General features: G+C 37.1%; 1 protein-coding gene across 1 annotated transcript in view; it reads left to right on the top strand.

Moving 5' to 3' along the window:
* Window positions 1-3956: 3956 nt before the first annotated feature.
* GTF3C3 (general transcription factor IIIC subunit 3) overlaps window positions 3957-22245 on the top strand; it is a 47866-nt gene continuing 29577 nt past the window's right edge. The window contains 9 exon segments of the mRNA XM_043997954.1: window positions 3957-4189; window positions 6189-6300; window positions 9099-9286; window positions 10452-10575; window positions 12249-12440; window positions 13761-13926; window positions 17715-17862; window positions 18484-18556; window positions 20202-20261. Coding sequence (XP_043853889.1) covers window positions 4088-4189; window positions 6189-6300; window positions 9099-9286; window positions 10452-10575; window positions 12249-12440; window positions 13761-13926; window positions 17715-17862; window positions 18484-18556; window positions 20202-20261 — 1165 coding nt within the window. The 5' untranslated portion in view covers window positions 3957-4087.

Raw genomic sequence — 22245 nt, forward strand, 5'->3', positions numbered from 1 at the left:
AGCCAAGTGGCACAGTGGACAGAGTACTGGAAAACAAATTTAAACTTGCCACAGATGTTTATTAGCCTTGTGACCCATAGCAAATTGCTTAATCTCTCAAAGTCTCATTTAAAAAAAAATCTCTTTTTTTGCATTTGGATAGATATAAAGCATAGTCAGAAAAATTCCCTTTTTGTGTGTTTTTTTAAAATTGTGGGGCAATGAGGGTTAAGTGACTTGTCCAGGGTCACACAGCTAGTAAGTGTCAAGTGTCTGAGGCCAGATTTGAACTCAGGTCCTCCTGAGTCCAGGGCCAGTGCTTTATCTACTGTGCCACTTATCTGCCCCCTCTTTGTCCTTTTGCTAGCAAACTGATGTAACAGATAGAGGGTTGGACTTCAAGGCAACAAAGCCTAGGTTGAAGGCTGGCTTCTTATGCACAATACTGTGTGATACTGAGCAAATCAGTTTACTTCTCTGTGTCTCTCTAAGACTATATTACATGTAAATTGTTTCAAATAAGGAAAGCATTTCCACAAGCAGGAGTTCTAGACAACAATGAAAGCAGGGCAGAATAAAAACCAACCAACCCATGGCATTACATTCTGATTAACTTGTGCAATGAAAAGATGCAATTTAATTTTTTTTTTTTAGTGAGGCATTAAGAGTTAAGTGACTTGCCCAGGGTCACACAGCTAGTTAGTGTTAAGTGTCTGAGGCCAGATTTGAACTCAGGTCCTCCTGACTCCAGGGCCTAGCTGACAGCTAGGTGGCGCAGTGGATAGAGCACCGGCCCTGGAGTCAGGAGGACCTGAGTTCAAATCCGACCTCAGACACTTAACACTAACTAGCTGTGTGACCCTGGGCAAGTCACTTAACTCTTAATGCCCCACAAAACAGACCAAAAATAATTAAAAATATTAAAAATCGATTAAATGCACCCATTAAATGCCTAATGGGCATAAACCTAAGCATGATTTCAATATGAAATAAGATTAATTTATTTAGAAAGCAAATAAAAACAGTGCCTCCAGGTTGCTTATCTCTAAAAGATCTGTGCTTTCTCAGGATCCATTTTGGAAATTTCAAATTTTTGCTTGTTCTGACTCATTTTGATCAATCAAGCAGCAAGCATTTATTGAGTCCCTTCTAGGCATCAGCACTGTGTAGTCTCTGGGGAGACAAATATAAAAGCAAGACAGTCCCTTCCCTCAAAGAATTGGCATTTTTTTCTTTTTATAATTTAATTAACACATTTTTATTTATTTATTCATTCATTTGTTTATTAATTCATTTATCTATTTGTTTGTTTATTTATTGACTAACATTTTTCTAACTATTGCTCCTCCCCGCCCTTTCAGGGAGTCATCCCATGTAACAGAGAATAAAAATGAGAGAAAAAAGACAGTTTGGCAAAATTAACCAAGTCCAACATCACATGCTATGTTCCACATCCATGGTCTTCAAAGAAGAAAATGACATAGAAAGAATTTATACTCTACATGGGCACAGATAAGTAAACACAAGATTTATTCAAAATAAATATCAAGTGGTTGATGAGGCACTAACAACTGGAGGGAATCAGGAAAGACTTCTTGAAGGATGTTGTACCTGAGGTCAGACCTGAAGGCACTGAGGCGTTTCAAGAAGTAGAGGTGAGAAAGGACAACAGTCAGGGATTGGTGAATAGCCTATCCAAATGAATAGAGATGGGACTTAGAATAAAGAATTGATTGACAAGAGATTTGAAAGGAGGAATGATATAAAATGATTAAAAAAAACACAGGTGGCATTGTTATTGAAAAAGATGATCAAGAGCACATCAGTAACTATTGACCCATATGCCTACTTTCATATCTACACACAATTTTTATGAAAATTTGAGATGAGAACAGATTTTCACAAGTCATTCTCTGCAGCAGACTGCAGATGGCATCTTCAGTCACAAAACTGACTGAAAAAATACAAAATTTCACTGTGTTTATTGTTTGTTAATTAAAATTTTTTTTACTCCATTGAACAAATAAAGAACTAAAGGTCCTCTCCAACAAGCTCTCTTCAATACATAACAGAATGAGTGGGTCCCACATGCATAGGGGAGAGATCCCCACATGTGGCAAGGGACTGTCCTTGTGTGTGGCTATACATCTCTAGCCTCCCTCCACCCCTTTCTCCAAGACAGACTTTAATTCCTGCCAGGAGGGCTCCAAAAGTCTCAAAGGACATTGACCCTGAAGAGCTGTGAAAGGGGTTGTTGTTGTTGTTTGTCCTTCATTCTTGAAGAGGATCTCATGGTGATGTCATTGAAGTGATGTCATGACTTGCACTGAATTGGATTTAAGTGAGGGAGGGCTGTGCTAGGCCATCAGCCTCACTTTCTTCTCCAGAACCATCTGGATCCATATATATATCAGGACAACTGAAGATGGCCCTGGATGTTTAAGGCAATTGGGGTTAAGTGACTTGCTCAGGGTTACAGCTAGTAAGTCTCTGGGGTGAAATTTGAATTCAGGTCCTCCCAACTTCAGGACCAGTGCTCTATCCACTCTGCCACCTAGCTGCAAAGGCTGGAACTCTCTTGTCTCTCATCAACTCCTTCCCTGTCCTCCAATATAGGGTAGGGCATTCATATCCACCAATAAGGAGAGAGTTCCATACCAATGGGCTTTGGGGACAAGGTTTACAAATACTTCAGATTTATTCCTAAATCTATTATTAGCTCCTTCAGAGCAGTAAATACCTCTTTTCCCACCCCCCACCTCCCACACCTTTCTTTGTATCCTTAGGGCTCAGCACAGCATGGTAAAGTAGGTGCTTAATACCTGATAGTTGGCTCACTACATATCCAGTTCTCATTTCTCTCCTGAACTTGGTTACTGTACCACATACTACTTGTTAGATAGTTCCTCCTAGAGGGATCATGGTCATTTCAAACTTTAAAGTGTCTAAAAGGAAACTCATTGTTTTCCTCTTAAGCCACTTCTCCATTTCTGTAAAAGGCATCACCATCTTTCTAAACATGCTGATTGCCAATCTGAAAGTTATCTTAAACTCTTCCCTCTCCTTTACCCTTCATAGTGAATCAGTTGACAAATCCTTTCGATTTTTTTTCTCCACAACACTTCTCACATCTCTCTGTTCTTCACTCACAGGACCCTTACTACCTTTTCTACAATGCTGCAATAGGCTCCTAACTAGTCTTCTGTCTCAAGTCTCTGTTCTCTCCATATTATCTTCCACAAAGCTGCCAAAATAGTTACTCCCTTGCTCAGGAACCTTCAGTGGTTCCCCATTCTCTATAGGACTCAAATGCAAATTCCTCAGTTTAGAGGATTTAATGACATCCACAATCTGGATCCCAATTATCTTTCCAGGTTTACTTGAACATTAACTCCCCCTCCTCTCCCCTCCCCCTGTTCCGTGAAGACTATATTCCAAAAAAGAATTGAGCTTATACAACCTACCACTCTTTTTTCCCTTTACTTTTTATTTATTTATTTTAAGCAGTCATTCGAGTTTCAAATTCTCTCCCTCCCTCTTCTACCCATTGAGAAGGTATGCAATATATCAATTATACATGTGTAACAGTGCAAATCATATTTCCATATTAGCCACATTGCAAACCGCCCCCCCCCAAACCCACAATTAAGAAAGCAAGAAAAATAAGGAAAGTGAAAATAGTATGCTTCAGTCTGCATTCAGAGTTCCTCAGTTCTTTCTCTGGAGATGGGTAGGATTTTTCATCTTTGGGTCCTTTGGAACTATCTTGGATCTTTGTCTTGATCAGAGTAGCTAAGTCTGTGTTGATCATCTTGTTCTCCAGGTTCTGCAAGTGAGCATTTGCATTCACTTTGCATCAGTTCGTATGCATCAGTTCTACCCTTAGAGTTAACAAGCCCCGCCCCCGAGCCTGGAATGCGCACTCATCCTGAGGGCGGGAACTCTCTAGGAACTCTTGCGTGGTAGTTCCCGTGGCCGCCGGGCGCCTTTCGCTGGAGGACGCTGTCAGTTCTCTTCCGGAAGTGGGAGGTACTGAGAGAAGAGGCCGGTGGTCTTTGACTTTTGTTGCCTGAGCCCTACCCTTAAGAGGAGCGAGACCCGCGGGGACATGTCAGGGTTCAGCCCCGAGCTGATTGATTACCTGGAAGGGAAGATCTCCTTTGAGGAGTTCGAGAGGCGAAGGGAAGAGAGGAAAACCCGCGAGAGGAAAGTGAGCCGAAGCCCTTGCGCCGCCGGGACGCCCGCTCCCCCTGAGGCCGAGAGCGGGCGGCCCCTGCTCGGAGCCCGGGGAGTGTCGAAGCCCGGTCCTGGCTCCGGCCCGGCCGTGGGCAGCCCCTCTCCCCACCTTCCCTTCCCTCTTCGCTCCCTCCCGCGGCCTTGGCCCTGTTCCTCCGAGGGCGCCGGAGAAAGAGGCCGCGACTGGGAGGAAGGAGGGTTGAGTCTCTGCCATTTAGGGGTATCAGGCAGGGAGGCGCCTTAGGGACCGATCATCCGGGGGCTGCCCCGGTCGCCCCAGTGTTAGAGAGGGGGGAGCACGAGGCTCAGAGAGGTGGAGGGACTGCCCGGTCCTTTGATGCCGGGTCCAGTGCTTATCCTACGCCCCGATCTCCACCCTAGGAAATTCAGCAATTCATTTCATCCACCAGGGCCTCAGTTTCTCTTATCTGTAAAATGAAGAAGTTGGACTGGAAAATCTTCCAACGCTAATGATTTATGAATACAAATACACTTCTGTTCCTCGCTGCCCGATCTCCTCTCCCGAGGAGGCACAGGAATCGCCTCTTGTTGTTGAAGGTGCCCATCCTTGTTTAGAGGATGACCGTGTGGAGAGAGCACTGAACCGGGGAGGAGACGCGGGAAATAGGAGGTGTCCGTCACTAAGTCGTGATTGCGGACAAGTTACTTACTCTAAATCTGTTTCCTCCTGTACTGTGACAGGGTTGGACTAGATCATCTCTAAGGTTCTTCCAGCTCAGAAATTCTCTTAACCTTCTGTTGAGAATCCACCCTGAAGAAGTCTTTACTCAGAATTTTTGGTGTCTCTTACTCACTTGGTGTAGATCTGAGTCTTCCATTTTCGTTACTCCTTTCTAAAAGCATCTAACATACATCTTCATTATCCAGGAGACCATATTAACTCCTGCCCTTTTCATTTAGGGAAATTGCATCGCACATTTAATCAATGAAATGACAAGGAGGATCTTTTCATGGTTGTTTATATCTACTGAATAATATGATTTGTGGTCTGTATTTGTACAGACTACAACTTATACTTTCTTATCTTGTTAAATTTTTGTCTATGTTTTTCTAATAGATGTTTCATGAAGGATCCACCTTCTGGAAGCTTTCCTTTGTTTTTTTTTGGTAACGTTTCAAGGTTACTAGTGGGGTATTCAGGGTGTTCACCTTGTGTCCCTTATGAATTCTACACGAATGACTTCTCTTTGTATTTGATCATATATTTCTTAGTGATGTCTCTTATACCCAAGTGTAGGTCATCATTTAAGAGAATTTACCTTTACCCACCACCCATCCCTTCATTGAACCACCTGTGAATTTAATTTCTCAGATTGTGATATTGCAAAATTTAATAAGCACAATGTTATTAATGTCTGTGGGAGAACATATGTATCGACAAGATGGATCTTTGTGGCAGGTGATAGTCTGGAATTAAAAGCATGGTATAGTTTTCCAAATGTGATCCACTCATTCAGTTCTTCCTATTTAATTCTTGGCCTAATTTATTGTTCATCCAATGCACTGGACTGACATTTCATGATATGAACAATAGGCATGACAGCTTATATTTATGTAGCACTGTAAATACATATCTCATTTGATCCTCCCAACACACCTTTGAGTTAAGTAGTACATGTATTGTATGCCATCTTAGAGATGAAGAAAGTAAGGTTTACAGGTTTAGAGACTTGATCAAATTGACAAAGTTGAAGTGGGTTTGAATTTGAACCCTAGTTTTCTGTCCACTGTACTCTTACATTAAAGTCACCCAAACTGAAGAGAAAACCCTTTCTTTTTGAGACTCTAGATACTATAAAAATTATATCTAGAAGTTAATGTCTCCATCACACACACACATACAAATTTCTGTTCAAGAACAGAAAATAGTACAAGCATATCATTTAAAATTTGTAATTGCTAGATTTTAAAAATTGTGTATTTACTAGACTAATACATTTTAAATTCTCTAGGCTGGTCAGGAAAAAGGAAAAGTTTTAGCTGAGGAAAATCTAAATGACTCAGAAGTTCCATCTTCTTCTGGAATTGACTCTATCAAATCTCAGAACCAAGATTTCAGTGAAGGTATGTTGAAAAGGTTTAATATCTAAATTATGTACTAAAAGTTATAAAAGTGTTTATTTTGTGATTACTGTAACATCTGATGGTAAATGTTCTGTATATGTAGTGATCATGTTTATTTTTGTGACCTTAGTATATAATAGTATTCTATCTGCTTTATGGTCATCTTTAGAGATGTTTCTTACATTTGGAATTTCTGTTCCTCAGGATTATAGAAGCCATATTTTTCTAGTGCATAGAAGAAAAGGCACCTGTATTCTTAGGTTAGGAGACAGCTGGATGGCTCAGTGATTAGAATGCTGGGTCTAGGGTCAGGAGCACCTGAGTTCAAACCTGGCCTCAGACACTAGCTGTGTGATGCTGGGCAAGTCGCTTAACCTCTCTTTACCTTAATACACTGAAGAAGGAAATGGAAAACCACTCCAGTGTCTTTGCCAATAGAAACCTATGGATAGTATGGTCTATGGGGTCACAGAGAGTTGGACACGACTGAATGACTGAACCACAGCATTCTTAGGGTAGCTTCCAGACCATCTTTAACGAAAACCCTTTATCGAAGAATTGTATGTGGTTAACTCTGCCTAATAGCTAAATCTTTACTCCCAGAGTAGATCTACTTCTAAATTCTAAATTGTTCCAGATTGTTCCCCTTCACTCCCACTCCCCTCTGATTTACTTTGAGATCAGTAGCTTTAACCTGGAGAAGTTTATCAAACAACCTTTTCAGTTTAATTTCTTGTTATATTTATAAAATTTTATTGAAAACTTTGAGGAGACTTGATTATTCTAGTCTTGTTAACTAACAAAAGACACCAAATATAATATATGAATTTAAAGAAAATCACAGTCCTGTCCTATTAGAATCTTGCTACTCTTTTGTATGTTCATGATACCTTATGAAAAAGTTTATAAAATGTATTATAAACCAACTCATATATAACCCAACTGGGTTAGATGTTTCAGTTAGGATATATTTTGATGCTTGACTTGGTCATTGACCTGTATCTTCATTTGAAATTGTAAAATTACTCTATAAATTTAGAAACTCATACAATGTGGTTTATAATAATTAGCAGTATCATTTAAGTGTAATACATTCTTATTATATAAGATAGGCAGGGTATTGGAGTGTATAGAGAAATGGCCTGAGATTCAAGATCTAGGTTCAAGTTCCATCTCCAACACATACTGTCTGTGTTCTCTTGGGTAAGTTATTTAATTTCTCAATGCCCTTGGCAACTCTTTGAGACCATTAGCTGGTGCAAATCTGTATTGATTGGTAGAGGGAGTTTCTTTGCTAGGTTTTTTGTTTTGTTTTGTTTTGGTTTTTTTTTTTTGGTGAGGCAATTGGGGTTAAGTGACTTGCCCAGGGTCACACAGCTAGTAAGTAAGTGTCTGAGGTTAGATTTGAACTCAGGTCCTCTTGACTCCAGGGCTGGTGCTTTATCCACTGCGCCACCTAGCTGCCCCTACTAGGTTTTTTTTTTTTTTTAAGCTAATGAAGTCACAGATTTGGTTCCCCCTTATGCATCCCCCTCCCTCATTAAAATAGCCATAATCATTTTACTTTGGTTGAAAAATTTAAAACATCTTTGTGGTTCAAATAACAATTTTTAAAAACCAGACTTATGATTTCGTCAATGTAGGGAACTACAGATAAATAGGTTCTACCATTGTAGTTTGTCTAGTCTTTACAAATGAGTTGCCTGGGACACTGAGAGGTTAAAAGACATACCTGGGGTCACATAGCTCTCTGTTCACAAAGCCTCTCTTCCTTTCTGTTAAAAATGTAACCATTTAAATACTTCAGTATGTGATTCTTAGACTTTGGAGTGATTTTGAGTATATAAAAAATTAAAATCGGACATTTTAATTAAAATATACTTTTTTCCTGTATTTGTGTATTCATTTTATTTACTCAAACATTATTATATTTGATTTTATCCAATGTCTTTAGGATGTTGCGTTCTATGTAGTTGAATTATCTAAATAACTGATACTACTTTTAGTACAAAAACTTATTTTAGCCATTTTTATGTAAGTCTTTAAAAAATGTACACCCTTATCTAATTTTTTAAGCAGTTGCTATCAAGAAGAATTTAACTATTTCTTGGTGGTTCAGGTCATTAAAAAAACAAACAAAACAAAAAGCAGACATCAGTTATTGTTTTGTGCTATAATACTGAAATCTCCTGAGGGGTTATTGAAGTGCTTGTTGCTTTTTTCTCCTACACTAAATTATCACCCTGCTAAGTTCTTATACTTTTATATTTGTTTTCAATAGTTCTTCTCTTAGTTGTCACTGAGTTCTGTTTCCAGTTGGCTGCCTTAATTCATACACAGTTGTCTACCTGTGTGCCTGACTGTGACACTGCCTTTCTTATTGAACAAAAAAGTATAGCTTTAAAGCTATTGTTTTTTTTTTTTTTTGCGGGGGAAATGGGGGTTAAGTGACTTGCTCAGGGTCACACAGCTAGTAAGTGTCAAGTGTCTGAGGCCGGATTTGAACTCAGGTACTCCAGAATCCAGGGCCGGTGCTTTATCCACTGCTCCACCTAGCTGCCCCCTAAAGCTATTGTTTTTGCTGATTACAGCCCCCCCCCCCCGCCCCCGTGCCCCAACTTAATTAAAAGTTTGTGATTGTAATCTGAATAATTATGATTGCTAGAAGAAGTCTAACCTCTGGATGAGTAGAGTACTACTATAATAGATTGTAAAGATAACCACTTAGAAATGACTACCTTTTTTTTTTTTTTGAAAATCAAAGTGGTTGTGTTTGGTTTTGGCTTCTCTTTACCCAGGAGAAACATCAGATGGAGTCAGTAAATCAGTCCACAGGGTCTTTGCTTCCATGCTTGGAGAGAATGAAGATGATGAAGAAGAGGAAGAAGAAGAGGAAGAAGATGAAGAAACACCTGAACAACCCACAGCAGGAGATGTATTTGTGTTGGAAATGGTCCTTAATCGAGAGACCAAGAAAATGATGAAAGCAAGTAGTTATATGTTTTTGTTTTGAAGAGAAAGTTGTGGTTCAGTAATGAATACATGTATTTTCAGTGCATGAAAATGCACTGGAGACTTGCCATAATAGGGTTCACATTCAACAAAAATTTCAATTTAAAAAATGCAACAAGCATTCATGTGCCTGCCATGACAAGGCACGGTATTGAAGAAGATGACAAAGAAAAATGTTACATCATCTTTGCCATGAAAGAACTTGGAATGTAGTAGAGGAGGTATTCAAGTTCTGAACTAGGTAGGGGCAGTGGGAATGGAAATGAAGGAACATTTGGGAAAGATAATGGAAAAGCAGAATCAACAGGACTTGGATGTTTGTGGGAACAACAGGATTCGATTGGATATAGAGAAGTCCAAGGTTTGAGCCTGAGATTTTCAGCATACTGACTAAGCAGATGACACCGTTAACGACAGTAGGCTATTGAGGAGGGGGCAGGTTTGGGGAAAAATGATTCAGTTTCTGGTGCAGGAAGGAAAGAGGTGGGCTTATGTCCTACTGTACCAGATCCTCTTTCTAGTTCTCTATCCTAGGCTAGGTCCGTTGGCTGATTTCATATTATCTGTCAGAGGATGGAAAGCAAATATATTTGGAGTTAATATAATTCTAAAAGAAAAACAAATTGGGATTATAAGAAAATTTGTACTGGAGAAGAAAATGTATAGTTCTGAGCTATTTTAGATTGTGTCATCTCAGGTCTTTGCTATATTTTAACTTTTATGCCATGCAAATAATAAATCTTGCATTAATCAAGCCTACCTGTAAACATTCTAACCACGTTAAGGTTTGCTTTAAAAAAACCAAAAAAATGTGAATGTGCAGACACAGAACTATTTTATAATTATTTTTTGTTCACAAAACCTTGTCCCAGTTAAAGCCCTAGTCTTTGGAAACTATTAAGGAGATATTTTTTGTTTTCTTCTGTAATTGAGTTTTAAACTGTTTTTCTGATAAAAGTTCATCAGTGAGTCAGTTAAAATTGCAGCTACTTAGTCTCAACTTTCAAATTCTGGAGCTTGAAAAGTTGCCTTTTTAAATGTAAGATTTTGATTTTATTATGTCCCAGTTTTATTAAAGTGTTCTGAATTAAGAGTAGAACTTTAAATATTCAAATGTAAATGTCATTTTTCCTCTGTAGGAGAAAAGGCCTCGTAGTAAACTTCCTAGAGCTCTGAGAGGGCTCATGGGGGAAGCCAATATCCGATTTGCTCGAGGTGAACGTGAAGAGGCCATATTGATGTGCATGGAAATTATAAGACAAGGTATTTTATGTGGGGGTGGGGGGGGGGTCTATGGATTGATTGTGGGAATTCAAAATTTTGTTCCTGCAACTCCTTTAGCATAACAAATAATGAAGTAAGAGATTCATACCAGCTTGCTAATTGGAAAGTATAAATTGTTTGAAAATTATAGCTATTTATGATGTCCCTTGTCTTGCTGCTTTTACTTAAATACAAACATTTACCAAGAAAACTCAAAATCACATTATTTAATTAAGCCAGATACCTCAGGTAACAAAAGGAGGTATGTATTTTTTCCCAATTCCCATTAAATTGTGCTATTATTTCTTTCTCTCATTGGTATTTTGAAGTCCTTGTATTCCATTTTTCATTACTTTAAATTTGGACTTTAGACTTAATGTATAATGGTAATCCTTTCTAAATATATCAAGAATATTATGTTGAAAAAAGTGAAGAAGTTTCTTTTTTTTCCTTCTATTTCTAGATCAGATAGTGTCAAGTGATGAATTTAACCTGGATTTCTTTTTTGGCAAAAGACACAGTTCTAAACCTGGCACCTTTTTTTCTTGATTAAACTGCAAATCTTGTTACTAAGAACACCTTTAAAACTGGTTTTCCTTCTTTCACTTAAAATCACTGTTTGTCTCTCTCAGTGTTTGACCAAACTACTACTCATTTTAGAAGGTAGTTAATCTTTAAAAAAAAATTATTCCTTAAATTATACTGTCAAGAGCCTTTTAATATTTGTTTAAATTTTGAGAATCTTCTTTCAAACTTTATTCTATGTGTTGTAAATGTCACTGCTGTTTCTTTATTATTCTTATAACAACTGATGTTAGATTTCTTTTTCTTCAAGATAATTTTTCACAGTTTTAACAGTTTGTTAGCCATCCTTGTCTGCCCCATTATCTCAGTCTAGCCTTTCCTTTTCTCAGTCCATACTTTCCTTTTAATATAATTTTGGAGCATTAATTTCTATATGTATTTGTACTTCATTTTTGGAATCAGTGAATCAAAAGTTGAGACTATTGGGCATCCTCTTGGCTGTGTTCCTTGGATGTAAATGTTTAGATTCTTCCTGGTTTATGTGATGCAGCTCCAAGAGTGTTTTGGACATAATAGCAGTGACTGAAACACATTGGCCTACATTCTTTATGGTAGGATAGGGAGGCAATTGTAAAAGTTCTATCTAGCAGATGTTTTTGCAAAGACATACATTTTTGCCTTTTTTTCCCCTGAATAAAGTACTGGACCTGGAGTCAGAACGACTACCTTTAAATTTTGCCCTCATTTTTTATTAGCTGTGTCATTTTGGGCAGATCACTTAGAGTCTCTGTCTGTATTTTCCTCATCTCTTAAATTGGCATAATAACAATTGCATTAACCATCTTCTGGGGCGATCATGATGTTTATATGAGGCACTGTGTGTAAAAGACTTTGCAGACTTTAAAAACACTACATAAACATCAGTTATCATATTATTAATAAAGTAAAAAAGAAAATTATAGTGATTAGTTTATTTATGCCTAAGAGAATCTTGAATTCCATTTTTCGTTCAGTTTGTGAGTTCTCCTATAGTGACTGAAATAAAATGAATGTGAAAAATAATGGCATGTTTGAATTTTATAGTAATTTGTGGACTCTCACTTTTTTCAGCCTTTTGTAAGTATTGAAAAAAATTTTGTCTCCTATAGCTCCTCTTGCTTATGAACCATTTTCTACACTTGCCATGATATATGAGGACCAAGGTGACATGGAGAAATCATTGCAATTTGAGTTAATTTCTGCACATTTAAACCCTAGTGATACAGAAGAATGGGTTAGACTGGCAGAAATGTCACTAGAACAAGACAACATTAAGCAGGCTATTTTTTGCTATACAAAAGGTAATGTATTTTAACATATTTTTATATCCACTGTAATAGATAGATAAAATATTGGATGACAAAGTCTAGAATTATTTTAATTGCTAGTCTTTGTTGTAATGTTTTTGAAAAATGAATTTAATTTGTACTTGAACTTTCTACTGAGATTGGAAATTTGTAATTCGAATCCTCCTAATTTTACATTTGTTAGTAGTAAATTTTTATGTTGTATAAAAGAGAAATCAGTGAGACAAATGGTACTAGGACTAAATTCTTTATCGTGAAGGATACTTTGGTTTCAAACCATCTCTATGTGGCCAATTTTATCCTGGGTTCAGTTCATAGAACCTGGGTGCATCTTTAAGGTGTGTTCCAGCTTTGAATTGAATATGATCCAGAACTTCTTTCTGACTAGATGGTCACGGAGGCAACTCTAGAGTCAAAGTTTGTTCTTGTGTAGAAACTGAAGAATTGATTTTAATGGGTTCAGTGTATTTTCTGAGAAGAAAGAAATAAATGATAAAATAAATGTCAGTCTCTGAGAAATGGAAGGCACCTCAGAAGTTATTGAATGTAGAGTAGACTAGAGCATCGCCAGCAAGTAACCATGCAGCCTCTGATTGAAGATCTCCTGTGTAGGGGAGCCCAAGACACTTCAGTTTTAATTTTTAAAAAGTTTTCCCTCAGATTTGTCACAGAAGCTGCTGACCTGAGGCCAGATTGTAAGGAAGTTTCAGATTTGGGTCACCCAGTTAGGGTACAAACTAGGACCAGGATAGTTTGACAGGAAGAACTTTACAATGTGGTAATTTTATTTATTGGTCTCACCTTGATTTCATTGTGGGATTTGCTACAAGAAAAAGAACCACATGTTTGTATGAGATTGGAGTTAATTATTATTTTTAGTGCTGGCCCAAACCCTGACCAAAAGGGAGGTTCCAGAGCATCTTATGATGCCTACTTAAGAGCTTGGAGCCACCCTGGAAGATTCTGACCTGAGGCTGGGTACCTTGACTCAGAGGTGAACTGGAAAAACCATGACGATGCAGTGGAAAAAGTGGTGGATTTGGAGTTGGAAGGTCTAGATTTGAATCTTAGACTTGCCATGTACTACTTGTTTGACTTTGGGTTAGTCACTTGTGTCTTGGTTTAGTTTCGGTTTCCTCATTTATAAAATGACGGGGTTTGAATTAAATGACTTCTGAGGTTCCTTTTGGCTCTAAATCTATGATACTGTGAATTGCCTTAGGTTTAAACATCATGTAAATAGAGTGATTAGCATTTTGTACCCTATTTTTGCTGTGTGTTAAGTAGAACATATATTGTTTGTTGTATTTTTAGCTCTTAAGTACGATCCTACAAATGTTCGTTATCTTTGGGAAAGATCAAGCCTTTATGAACAGATGGGAGAACATAAAATGGCAATGGATGGTTATAGACGCATTTTAAACCTCTTATCCCCATTTGATGGAGAGCGTTTCATGCAGTTGGCCAGAGATATGGCAAAGTAAGTTTGTATGGAACCTGTTGTAACTTCTTGCTTTTTTAATACTCGAAATAGCAAATTCAGTACTTGACATGTCAAAAAAGCTAGACATGTATGTTTGAAATAGAATGCAGTTTTCTCTTCAGGTTCAGGTAGTTATGCTTCAGTGGAGCCATGAATGAAACAGAAGTTGCCAACTTACAAGTGAGGTATATTGTAAAAGGTCTTCATAAGTTGGCTATTTGAAGCTTAGAATATAAAAAAGCAAGCATTTATTTATTTATTTTGCGAGACAATTGGGGTTAAGTGACTTGCTCAGGGTCACACAGCTAGTAAGTATTTAAGTGTCTGATGCCGGATTTGAACTCAGGTCCTCCTGACTCCAGGGCTGGTGCTCTATCCACTGTGCCACCTAGCTGCCCCACAAAAAGCAAGCATTTATTAAGTGCCTACTAAGTAACAAATGCTGTTCCCAGCAGTTGGAATACACACGCAAAAGTGAAATTGGCCCAGCCTTCAAGAATCTTTTATTCTAAAGGGAATGTTCTACTAGAAACAGTTATTCTAGTGGTTATGTTCTCAGACTAGCACACAAAAACCTAATCAAATCTCTGTAATTAAAATGTGATAGTGTACATTTGCAACAATATTGTTTTGTTATTTTCCCTTATAACTGTAAATTGATTTAAATTGGAATATATAAATTTACTGTGGTTTTATTACAAGGCACAGTGCTAGCTCTTAGGGATTTAAATAAGAACATGTATACAAGTAACAATAATACAAGTTAGAACATAAGTAACTATATCAGGTTGAACAGAGGGGCTGCTGTTGTTGTTTGTCCTTCATTCACAAAAAGGACCATGACATTGGGGTGATGTCATGACTTGAAGTGAATTCGATGTAAGTGAGGGAGGACTGTACAAGGTCACCAACTTCACTGTCTCTTCTAGAGCCATCTGGGTCCAGTGGCAAGATAACTAGAGATAGCCCTGGATGTTTAAGACAATTGGGGTTAAGTGACTTGCCCAGGGTCACACAACTAGTAAGTGCCTTAGATGAGATTTGGACTCAGGTCCTCCCAACTTCAGGGCCAGTGTTCTATCCACTATGTAGCATAGCTGCCCAAATAGAGTGGCACGGATTTGAGGAAAAAGATTATCTGTGGATTGGGGTATCAGAGAATGCTTCATGATAGAAATGGCTTCTGAGCCAGCTGACCCTTGAAGGAAGAGAAGGATTTGAGCAGTTGGAGATGTGAGCATTTTTAGGAATAAGGGGAGAAAGGGGAAGGAGGTATATCTAAATATACAGAAGTAGAAAAGGCTAGGAGAAGATAAGGAAAGATGATTATTCTAGTTTTGCTAGAATATAGAAAGAGGAAGGGTAAGGGAGAGGCAGTAAAAGAAAGCTAGAAATATGGGTTGGAGCCAAATTAAAGTCCATAAATGCCAGGATCTGGAGTTTATATTTTATTCAGTAGGTAGTAGGGTCAACAGAAATAGCAAAGATTGGAAGAAGGGGAGGTTTTTGTAGGGGAAGATGATGAGTTCAGTTTTGGAGATGTCGACTATGAGATATAGTGTGCACAGCCAAGTGGAAATACTTAGATAGTGGTGGGGGAAGTAGGACTGGAGGCTGAGGCCGGTGAAAAATGTCAAAGTCATTTACATAGATAGGAGAAAAGAAGTTTTAGAAATAAATGAGGTCACAAGGAAGAGAATTTAGAAAAAATTGAGGTCCAAAGACAGGGTACTCATACTTAGAAGTCAGCAGAAGAACCAATGAAGTAGTAGGAGATTGAGCCGACCATATTGCTCTGCAAGCCCTGATTGGAGCAACAGTAGGAGAAATGGCCAGAACAGTGGCTGGGGCAGTCCTAGCAACAGGAACCCACAAGAGGCCTACGAAGAACGCTCTTGTCAGATCGGACTAGCAGAAGAAAGCTCTGCAGCACTGGAGGCTGTTATCATCATTGCTGTTCAACAGTGTTAGAAATGCTAGCTGTAACAAAAAGAAAAAAAAATGAAAGAGAATAGGTGAAGAAGAAACAAAATGATCGCAGGTAATATGATGATACACTTAGAAAACACTAAGGAGTCAACCAAAAAGTTAATATCTTCATCACTGTTGTAGCATATAAAGTAAATCTACAAAAATCATTTGTATTTTTCTGTATTACTAATAAAACCCAGGAGGAAGAGAGAGAGAGAAATTCCATTTCAAGTAACTATAGGGTGTATAAAATACTTGGTCTCCTTCCCAATATACACACAGGAACTATATGAATACAACAGTATGATTTCACAGAGTTAAAATATGGGGCTGGAATAGAATTTATTATGCTTTAAGCTAATTCAAAAAAACAGGAATAGTTATCATGAACTCAGACTAGTCAACAGTAAAAAGAGAAATGTTTAAAAAGATAAATGGAGAAATTACATTATGTTTAAAGGTATCAGTTATTGAATAATTTCAGTGCTTAACATAGATGAATCAAATGGCATAGTATGCAAGTTCTACTTAAGGGTTAACTAAATTAAAAGGAAAAGTAGACAGCAGAGCTATAATAGTTATAGAACTAAATGTGTCCTACTTAGGACTATATAAATTTTATTAAAAAACCCAACAAGAAAAATGTTGGGATCTGAATAGAAGTTTAGAAAAATTACATATGCTAGATCTTTGGCATTTACCTAGTGGAAATAGAAAGGAATGTACATGGTTTTCATTTGTGGCTCCTTTACAAAAATTGACCATATAATAAATATTATAAAAGTTGAGCATATAATAAAAATTATCAATAAAGGACATTTGAAATAATTAAAAATAAATCGAGACTAAAGTTTATCACTGGAACAGATTAGGAACATTGAGCCCAGAAGCATTTGAACACTCAAGGGTATGAACTTGAATATGAACATGGATATGAATGGGGGTAATGATTCTTTCAGCAAAGACATCAGAAAATGAGAAAGCATTCTGGGAGAAATTAAGCTTAGAGCAACATCTCGTACCATATACCATAATAAACATTAAATAGGTACCTGACTTAGCTATACAAGGTCACTTAGAGGAGAGCAAAAAGAAATCCTTTCGTAGCTATGGATAGTTTTCTCATTTGTAAAATGAGGGCATTAGATTAGGTGGCTTCCAAGATCTCTTTTAGCTCTCAAGCTATGGTGCTATTATTTTACGTTTGTCAATTGATTGATTACCATACAACCTGTTGTTCTATAAATAAACTGTTAGTTTTCCTAGCTTGTGAACTGTTTTGGTTGTCCAAAGGAGCCTGGTTTTTTATTTGTCATATTCCATATTTGTTGGAGGAGTATGGTCTGGTTGGCACATTCTCCTGTCTATAGGGCATCCATAAGATCAGTTATCTTGTGCTAGCATCTGATCTATGATTTAGAGTAGGAATCAGCAAACTATGGCCTTAGCCAACCCCTGGCTTGTAGAATTGGCCTGATAATTGCTTTAAAGTCAAATATAATTTTTTCTTCCCCTGAACTTACTATCTATATCACTTTATACCTCTTATAGCACTTACACTATTCTATCTTGTATTACAACTTGCTTATAAAAGTCTAATTTATATAGGAGCTATACACAAATCTCTCTTTCTCTATGAGGTCTTTGGAGAAATATTTCAGTATACTTCACATATTTTTAAATGAAAGAATTTTCTACCCTAAAAGTTGGGTTAGTGAAAAATATTGTAAATTGTGTGTATGTTGAACATAGGTAAAGCTTGATAACCTAAACTAACTAATTTTCAGTCAATTTTTGTATGCTTATCTTCCAAGGAGTTATTATGAAGCCAGTGATGTCACTTCAGCTATTAACATAATTGAAGAAGCTTTTTCAAAACACCAGAATCTTGTCTCCATGGAAGATGTTAATATAGCAGCAGAACTGTACATTTCCAACAAGCAACACGACAAAGCATTAGAGGTAAGAGAAGTTATATGTGGCAGGTTTAGATTTTGAACAGATTTCTGCTCAATGTGGAAGGGAATAATAGACGTTTCTCAATTAAAAATAAAAATAGAATTTGACAAATTGACTCCCTCAGTTGATTGTATGTATAATAACTAACTCATAATCATATAGTTTTATACTTTACAAAAATGATTTCTGCACAGTGACCCTGTGATGTAGGGATATAGCCCCATACAGTGTATGTTCTTATAATGATTGCTTTCTGATTCAGTAATCAAGCTTTTTAAAAAGAAGACTCATTTAAACTGCTTTTAAAAATCTAAGGTACAGTGGGGGTTTTTGGGTTTTTTTTGGTATTTAGTATGGTTGCCCTAATAGCCATGGTATATTTAATTCTTAGACTTGAATTTTCTCAGTATTGAATTTTATACATCTTTAGTTAGTGTTTGGTCCAAGTCTGAATTTCAGTATATTGTAATGACTTTTAAAAAATCTCATTTTATAAGGTATGATTGATATTAGTTGAATTATTCTTTAAATTGCAAAGATATTTTTCTAAAGTAACCCATATGCTGTTACTTTCCATTCATTCTTTTTTTTGTGAAATAAATTACAATTCTGCTGTATTTTTAGGTTATTACTGATTATTCTGGAATTGTACTATGGAAAAGAGTTATTGAAAAAAACCTGTCAGAAGAGAATAGAGGTAATATTATGTGTATAATAGGATTGTTATGCCTTTGCAATGGTTTCTGAATTTTAAAGTTAATGTCTTCATAACCAACTTTTCTAAGAATTTTTTTCTTCAAAGATATTTTATTTCAAGCTTCCTCCCTAGTCTCTTGCCCCTTGGTTGATTGCATCACAATTTCTTGTTTGTAAATTTTTATTATCAGTAAATTGATGTTCAGTGTGGTATATATCTCATGGATTCGGTTTTTTGTCTTGTGCTCATTGAAGTGAGAAGAATGAAATGAATAAACAGTACACTAAGAGTCCTGAAAGTTTAAGCAATTTGCTTTTTTGAAAAGTACCTAAAAAACCTTTAAAAAAAAAGTAACCAAAGCTCATAGAACTAAATAATTAATTAAATAGGAGGTAATACAGTTTGAGTTGAATAAAGATTAAATTGCTTTAGTGACCAGTAACTTTCTGACTTCTGTTGTATAGAGCTGGTTAGAAAGTTCATTCTGATTTCTAGGCCAAACTCTTCCCTGTGCTATGATGGTATTAGCACCATCATTCAGTTCAAAAGCATGTATTAAGCACTTACTGTGTGCAAAGAGCACATAGATTTAGATATAGACAAACATAAAAAAGGTAAATGTGCTAAGTATAATAGAATTTGCAGTGTAATGGAGTTGAGGAGTTCTTACTATAGCAGCTTGAGCTTATTTCATAGCTTTTGGGTGCAGGATCCAGTTTGCTTTGATGGCAGCAGGGCTTGGGTTCTGCATGTAAACAAAGACTGAATTAGAGCAGTTGTGTCAAACTTAAATAGAAATTGATCTCTGCTGCTGCATATCGACCCAGAAAACCTCAAATGAACTCTTTTGTACTGTATTTTTATTTCTTTTGTTAAACATTTTCCAGTTAACATTGTAATCTGATTTGGGCTGTATTCTGGGGAGTTTTGAGTTTAGCCTACAGTGCTAGGGAGTTTGATAACTCTAGTTTAGAGAGTAGGTCTGTGAGATATTTTTTGAGGGGTGTTGAAGGAGTGCCTGCATTTAAATATTTTTCCATTTCTTGAATATGCCTTTTTTTGTTTTGTTTCCATACTTTTGCTTCACTTTTCCCCTTTGCTTGTCATGCCTTCCCTTGTATCCCTTTATGACAGAATTTTCTTAGTCCTTCAAGGACTAGTTGAAATGCCACATTGATAAAGCTTTTTCTGGTCCAGCCAATCAAATATAATTTTTTTCCCCCTGAACTTCCTCTTGCACTTTATATCCCTTATAGTACTTACCCTATTCTACCTTGTATTATAGTCATTTGCGTATGTGTTTTGTCTTCTCTTCATCACATATAGATTGGTAATGCCTTTAGTTATCATCCAGAGCACTTAGCATGAATCAGTAAATGTTAGTTGTTGAGTGAATGAACGAAAATGTTTTTCAGAATGCAGTAAACCTGATGATAGAGTTTCCATGAATTGGTCTTAGAAGATAATTTTTTCGTTTTTAATTTTAAAAATAAAGTCTCATTTGGGAATGCTTTTTAATATGTATAGGATTAGATTATGAATCAGAATTTAAATGGTTCCTAAACCATTCATAAATGAAAAATATACCTGATGTGATTCAATATTGATACTTAACCATTTTTTGTTGTTGTTTCAAATGGGAAAGATTTGATGGATGTTCAGAAGGAAATGACAAATGAAGCTTTTTCAGAGGACATTCTTATCCGTAAGTGACAATTTTAAATCATGGGCTGCATTTTAAAAACAATTGAAGGTCAATGGATGATCTTGGGAAGAGACATCAATGTGACATCAGTCATTTACTATCCATCTGTTCTGTGCTAGGTATTTCTAGGTATTTGGAATACAAATACAAAAAAAAATAAAGAAATAGTCTTTACTCTTAAGGATCTTGAGACAAAATGTGCATTTAAAAGTACATACACGGGGCAGCTGTGTGGCGCAGTGGATAAAGCACCGGCCCTGGATTCAGGAGTACCTGAGTTCAAATCCCGCTTCAGACACTTGACAATTACTAGCTGTGTGACCTTGGGCAAGTCACTTAACCCCCATAGCCCCGCAAAAAAAAAAAAAGTACATACACAATAAATACAAAATAACTACATTCTAGGGGGAAAAGTCACCAGCAGTTGGGGGATCAGGAAAGACTAGGTAGAACACTGATGATTGAGCTGCGTCTTCAAGGAAGAGAGATTCTGTGAAAGTGGAGGCAAGTGAGAATGTTTTCTAGGCATGGGGTTGTCCAGTACAGAAGCATGGAGACAGGAAATGAGTATCATGTGAGAAACGTAGTAAAGGCCAATTTGACTGGATTTTAGAGCAAGGGAAGGGGAAGATGAAGGGAACAAACATTTATTGAGTACTTACTATATTCCATTTGGCACTGTTCTAAGTGCTTTACAAATATTATTTCATGGGGGCAGCTAGGTGGTGCAGTGGATAATTAAAGCACCAGCCCTGAATTTAGGAGGACCTGAGTTCAAATCTGGATCTGATGCTTGACACTTACTAGCTGTGTGACCCTGGGCAAGTCACTTAACCCTCATTGTCCCTCCCACCCCCCCAAATTCATTTGATCCTTACAACCCTGGAAGGTAAGTTCTATTTTCTTTTCCATTTTACTGTTGAGGAAACTGAGTCAAACAGAGTATAAGTGACTTGCGTTAAGGCCACAGTAAGTAAGTGAAGCCAGATCTGAATTTAGATCTTTCTAACTCTAGGCCCAGCACTCTTATCTACTGAACCATTCTGTTGCCCAGAGTAACATATAGCAAGTTTGAGAAAATAGGTTAGGGCTTTAAAAGCAAAATAGGAGTTTTTATTTTATCCTAGACACAATAAGAAGCTACCAAAGTTTATTGAATAGAGGAGAGTAACATGATCAGATCTTTGCTTAAGGACAAACTTTGGCAGTTCTGTGGAAGATAGATTGGGGTGGGAAGAGATTTGGTGCAAGGAACCCAGTTAGGAAACCATTGCGATAGTTTAGTTTGAGAAGCAAGGAGCTGAACTAAGATGGGGGTTGTGTGAGTAGAGGAAAGGGACCATCTGCAAAAAAAAAAAAATGTTGTGGCAGTAGAAACAAGATTTGGCAACTGATTCGATATATGAGGAAAATAAGAAGTCAAAGATAATGTTATAAACCTGAAAGATTGGAAGAATAGTGTTATCTTTGATAGAAATAGGAAAGTTTAGGAGAGGGATAGTTTTGTGAGGTCAGGTAATGGATTCAGTTTTGGAAATCAGTTGGATAATATAGATCTGTGACTACTCTGCATAGAGATTATAATTAAACCTCTGGGATGTTAAGGGTACAATTCTAGCTTTATTGTCTAAAATATCTAATGAGTGATCGCCAATAAATTATAAGCTTTAGCAAGAGTTAGACTTTTAAGCATTTATTAAGGAGAATAAGAATTTGGTAGAGAGAAGAAAAGGCCTAGATTCCTATCTATTAAAGGGAGAGAGCATTCCTAGCTCTGCTCTCTGCCGGAGTCCCCAGGAAAGAGTGAGTCAGAGCTCCAGCCTCCCCCTTCTTCCTCCCACCAGCAAACATCACTTCCTGACGCCAAAGAAAAGATGCATGGTCTTACCCTCAGAGACAGTCACCTCATGGTGGAGCTTTTCTACAGTAAGTCTCCAGCAGGTGGCGTCATTCCAGTCGTTACAGGGAGCTGATGAGATCACCA

This window comes from Dromiciops gliroides, chromosome 3, assembly GCF_019393635.1.
Source record: "Dromiciops gliroides isolate mDroGli1 chromosome 3, mDroGli1.pri, whole genome shotgun sequence".
Classification (NCBI taxonomy): domain Eukaryota; kingdom Metazoa; phylum Chordata; class Mammalia; order Microbiotheria; family Microbiotheriidae; genus Dromiciops; species Dromiciops gliroides.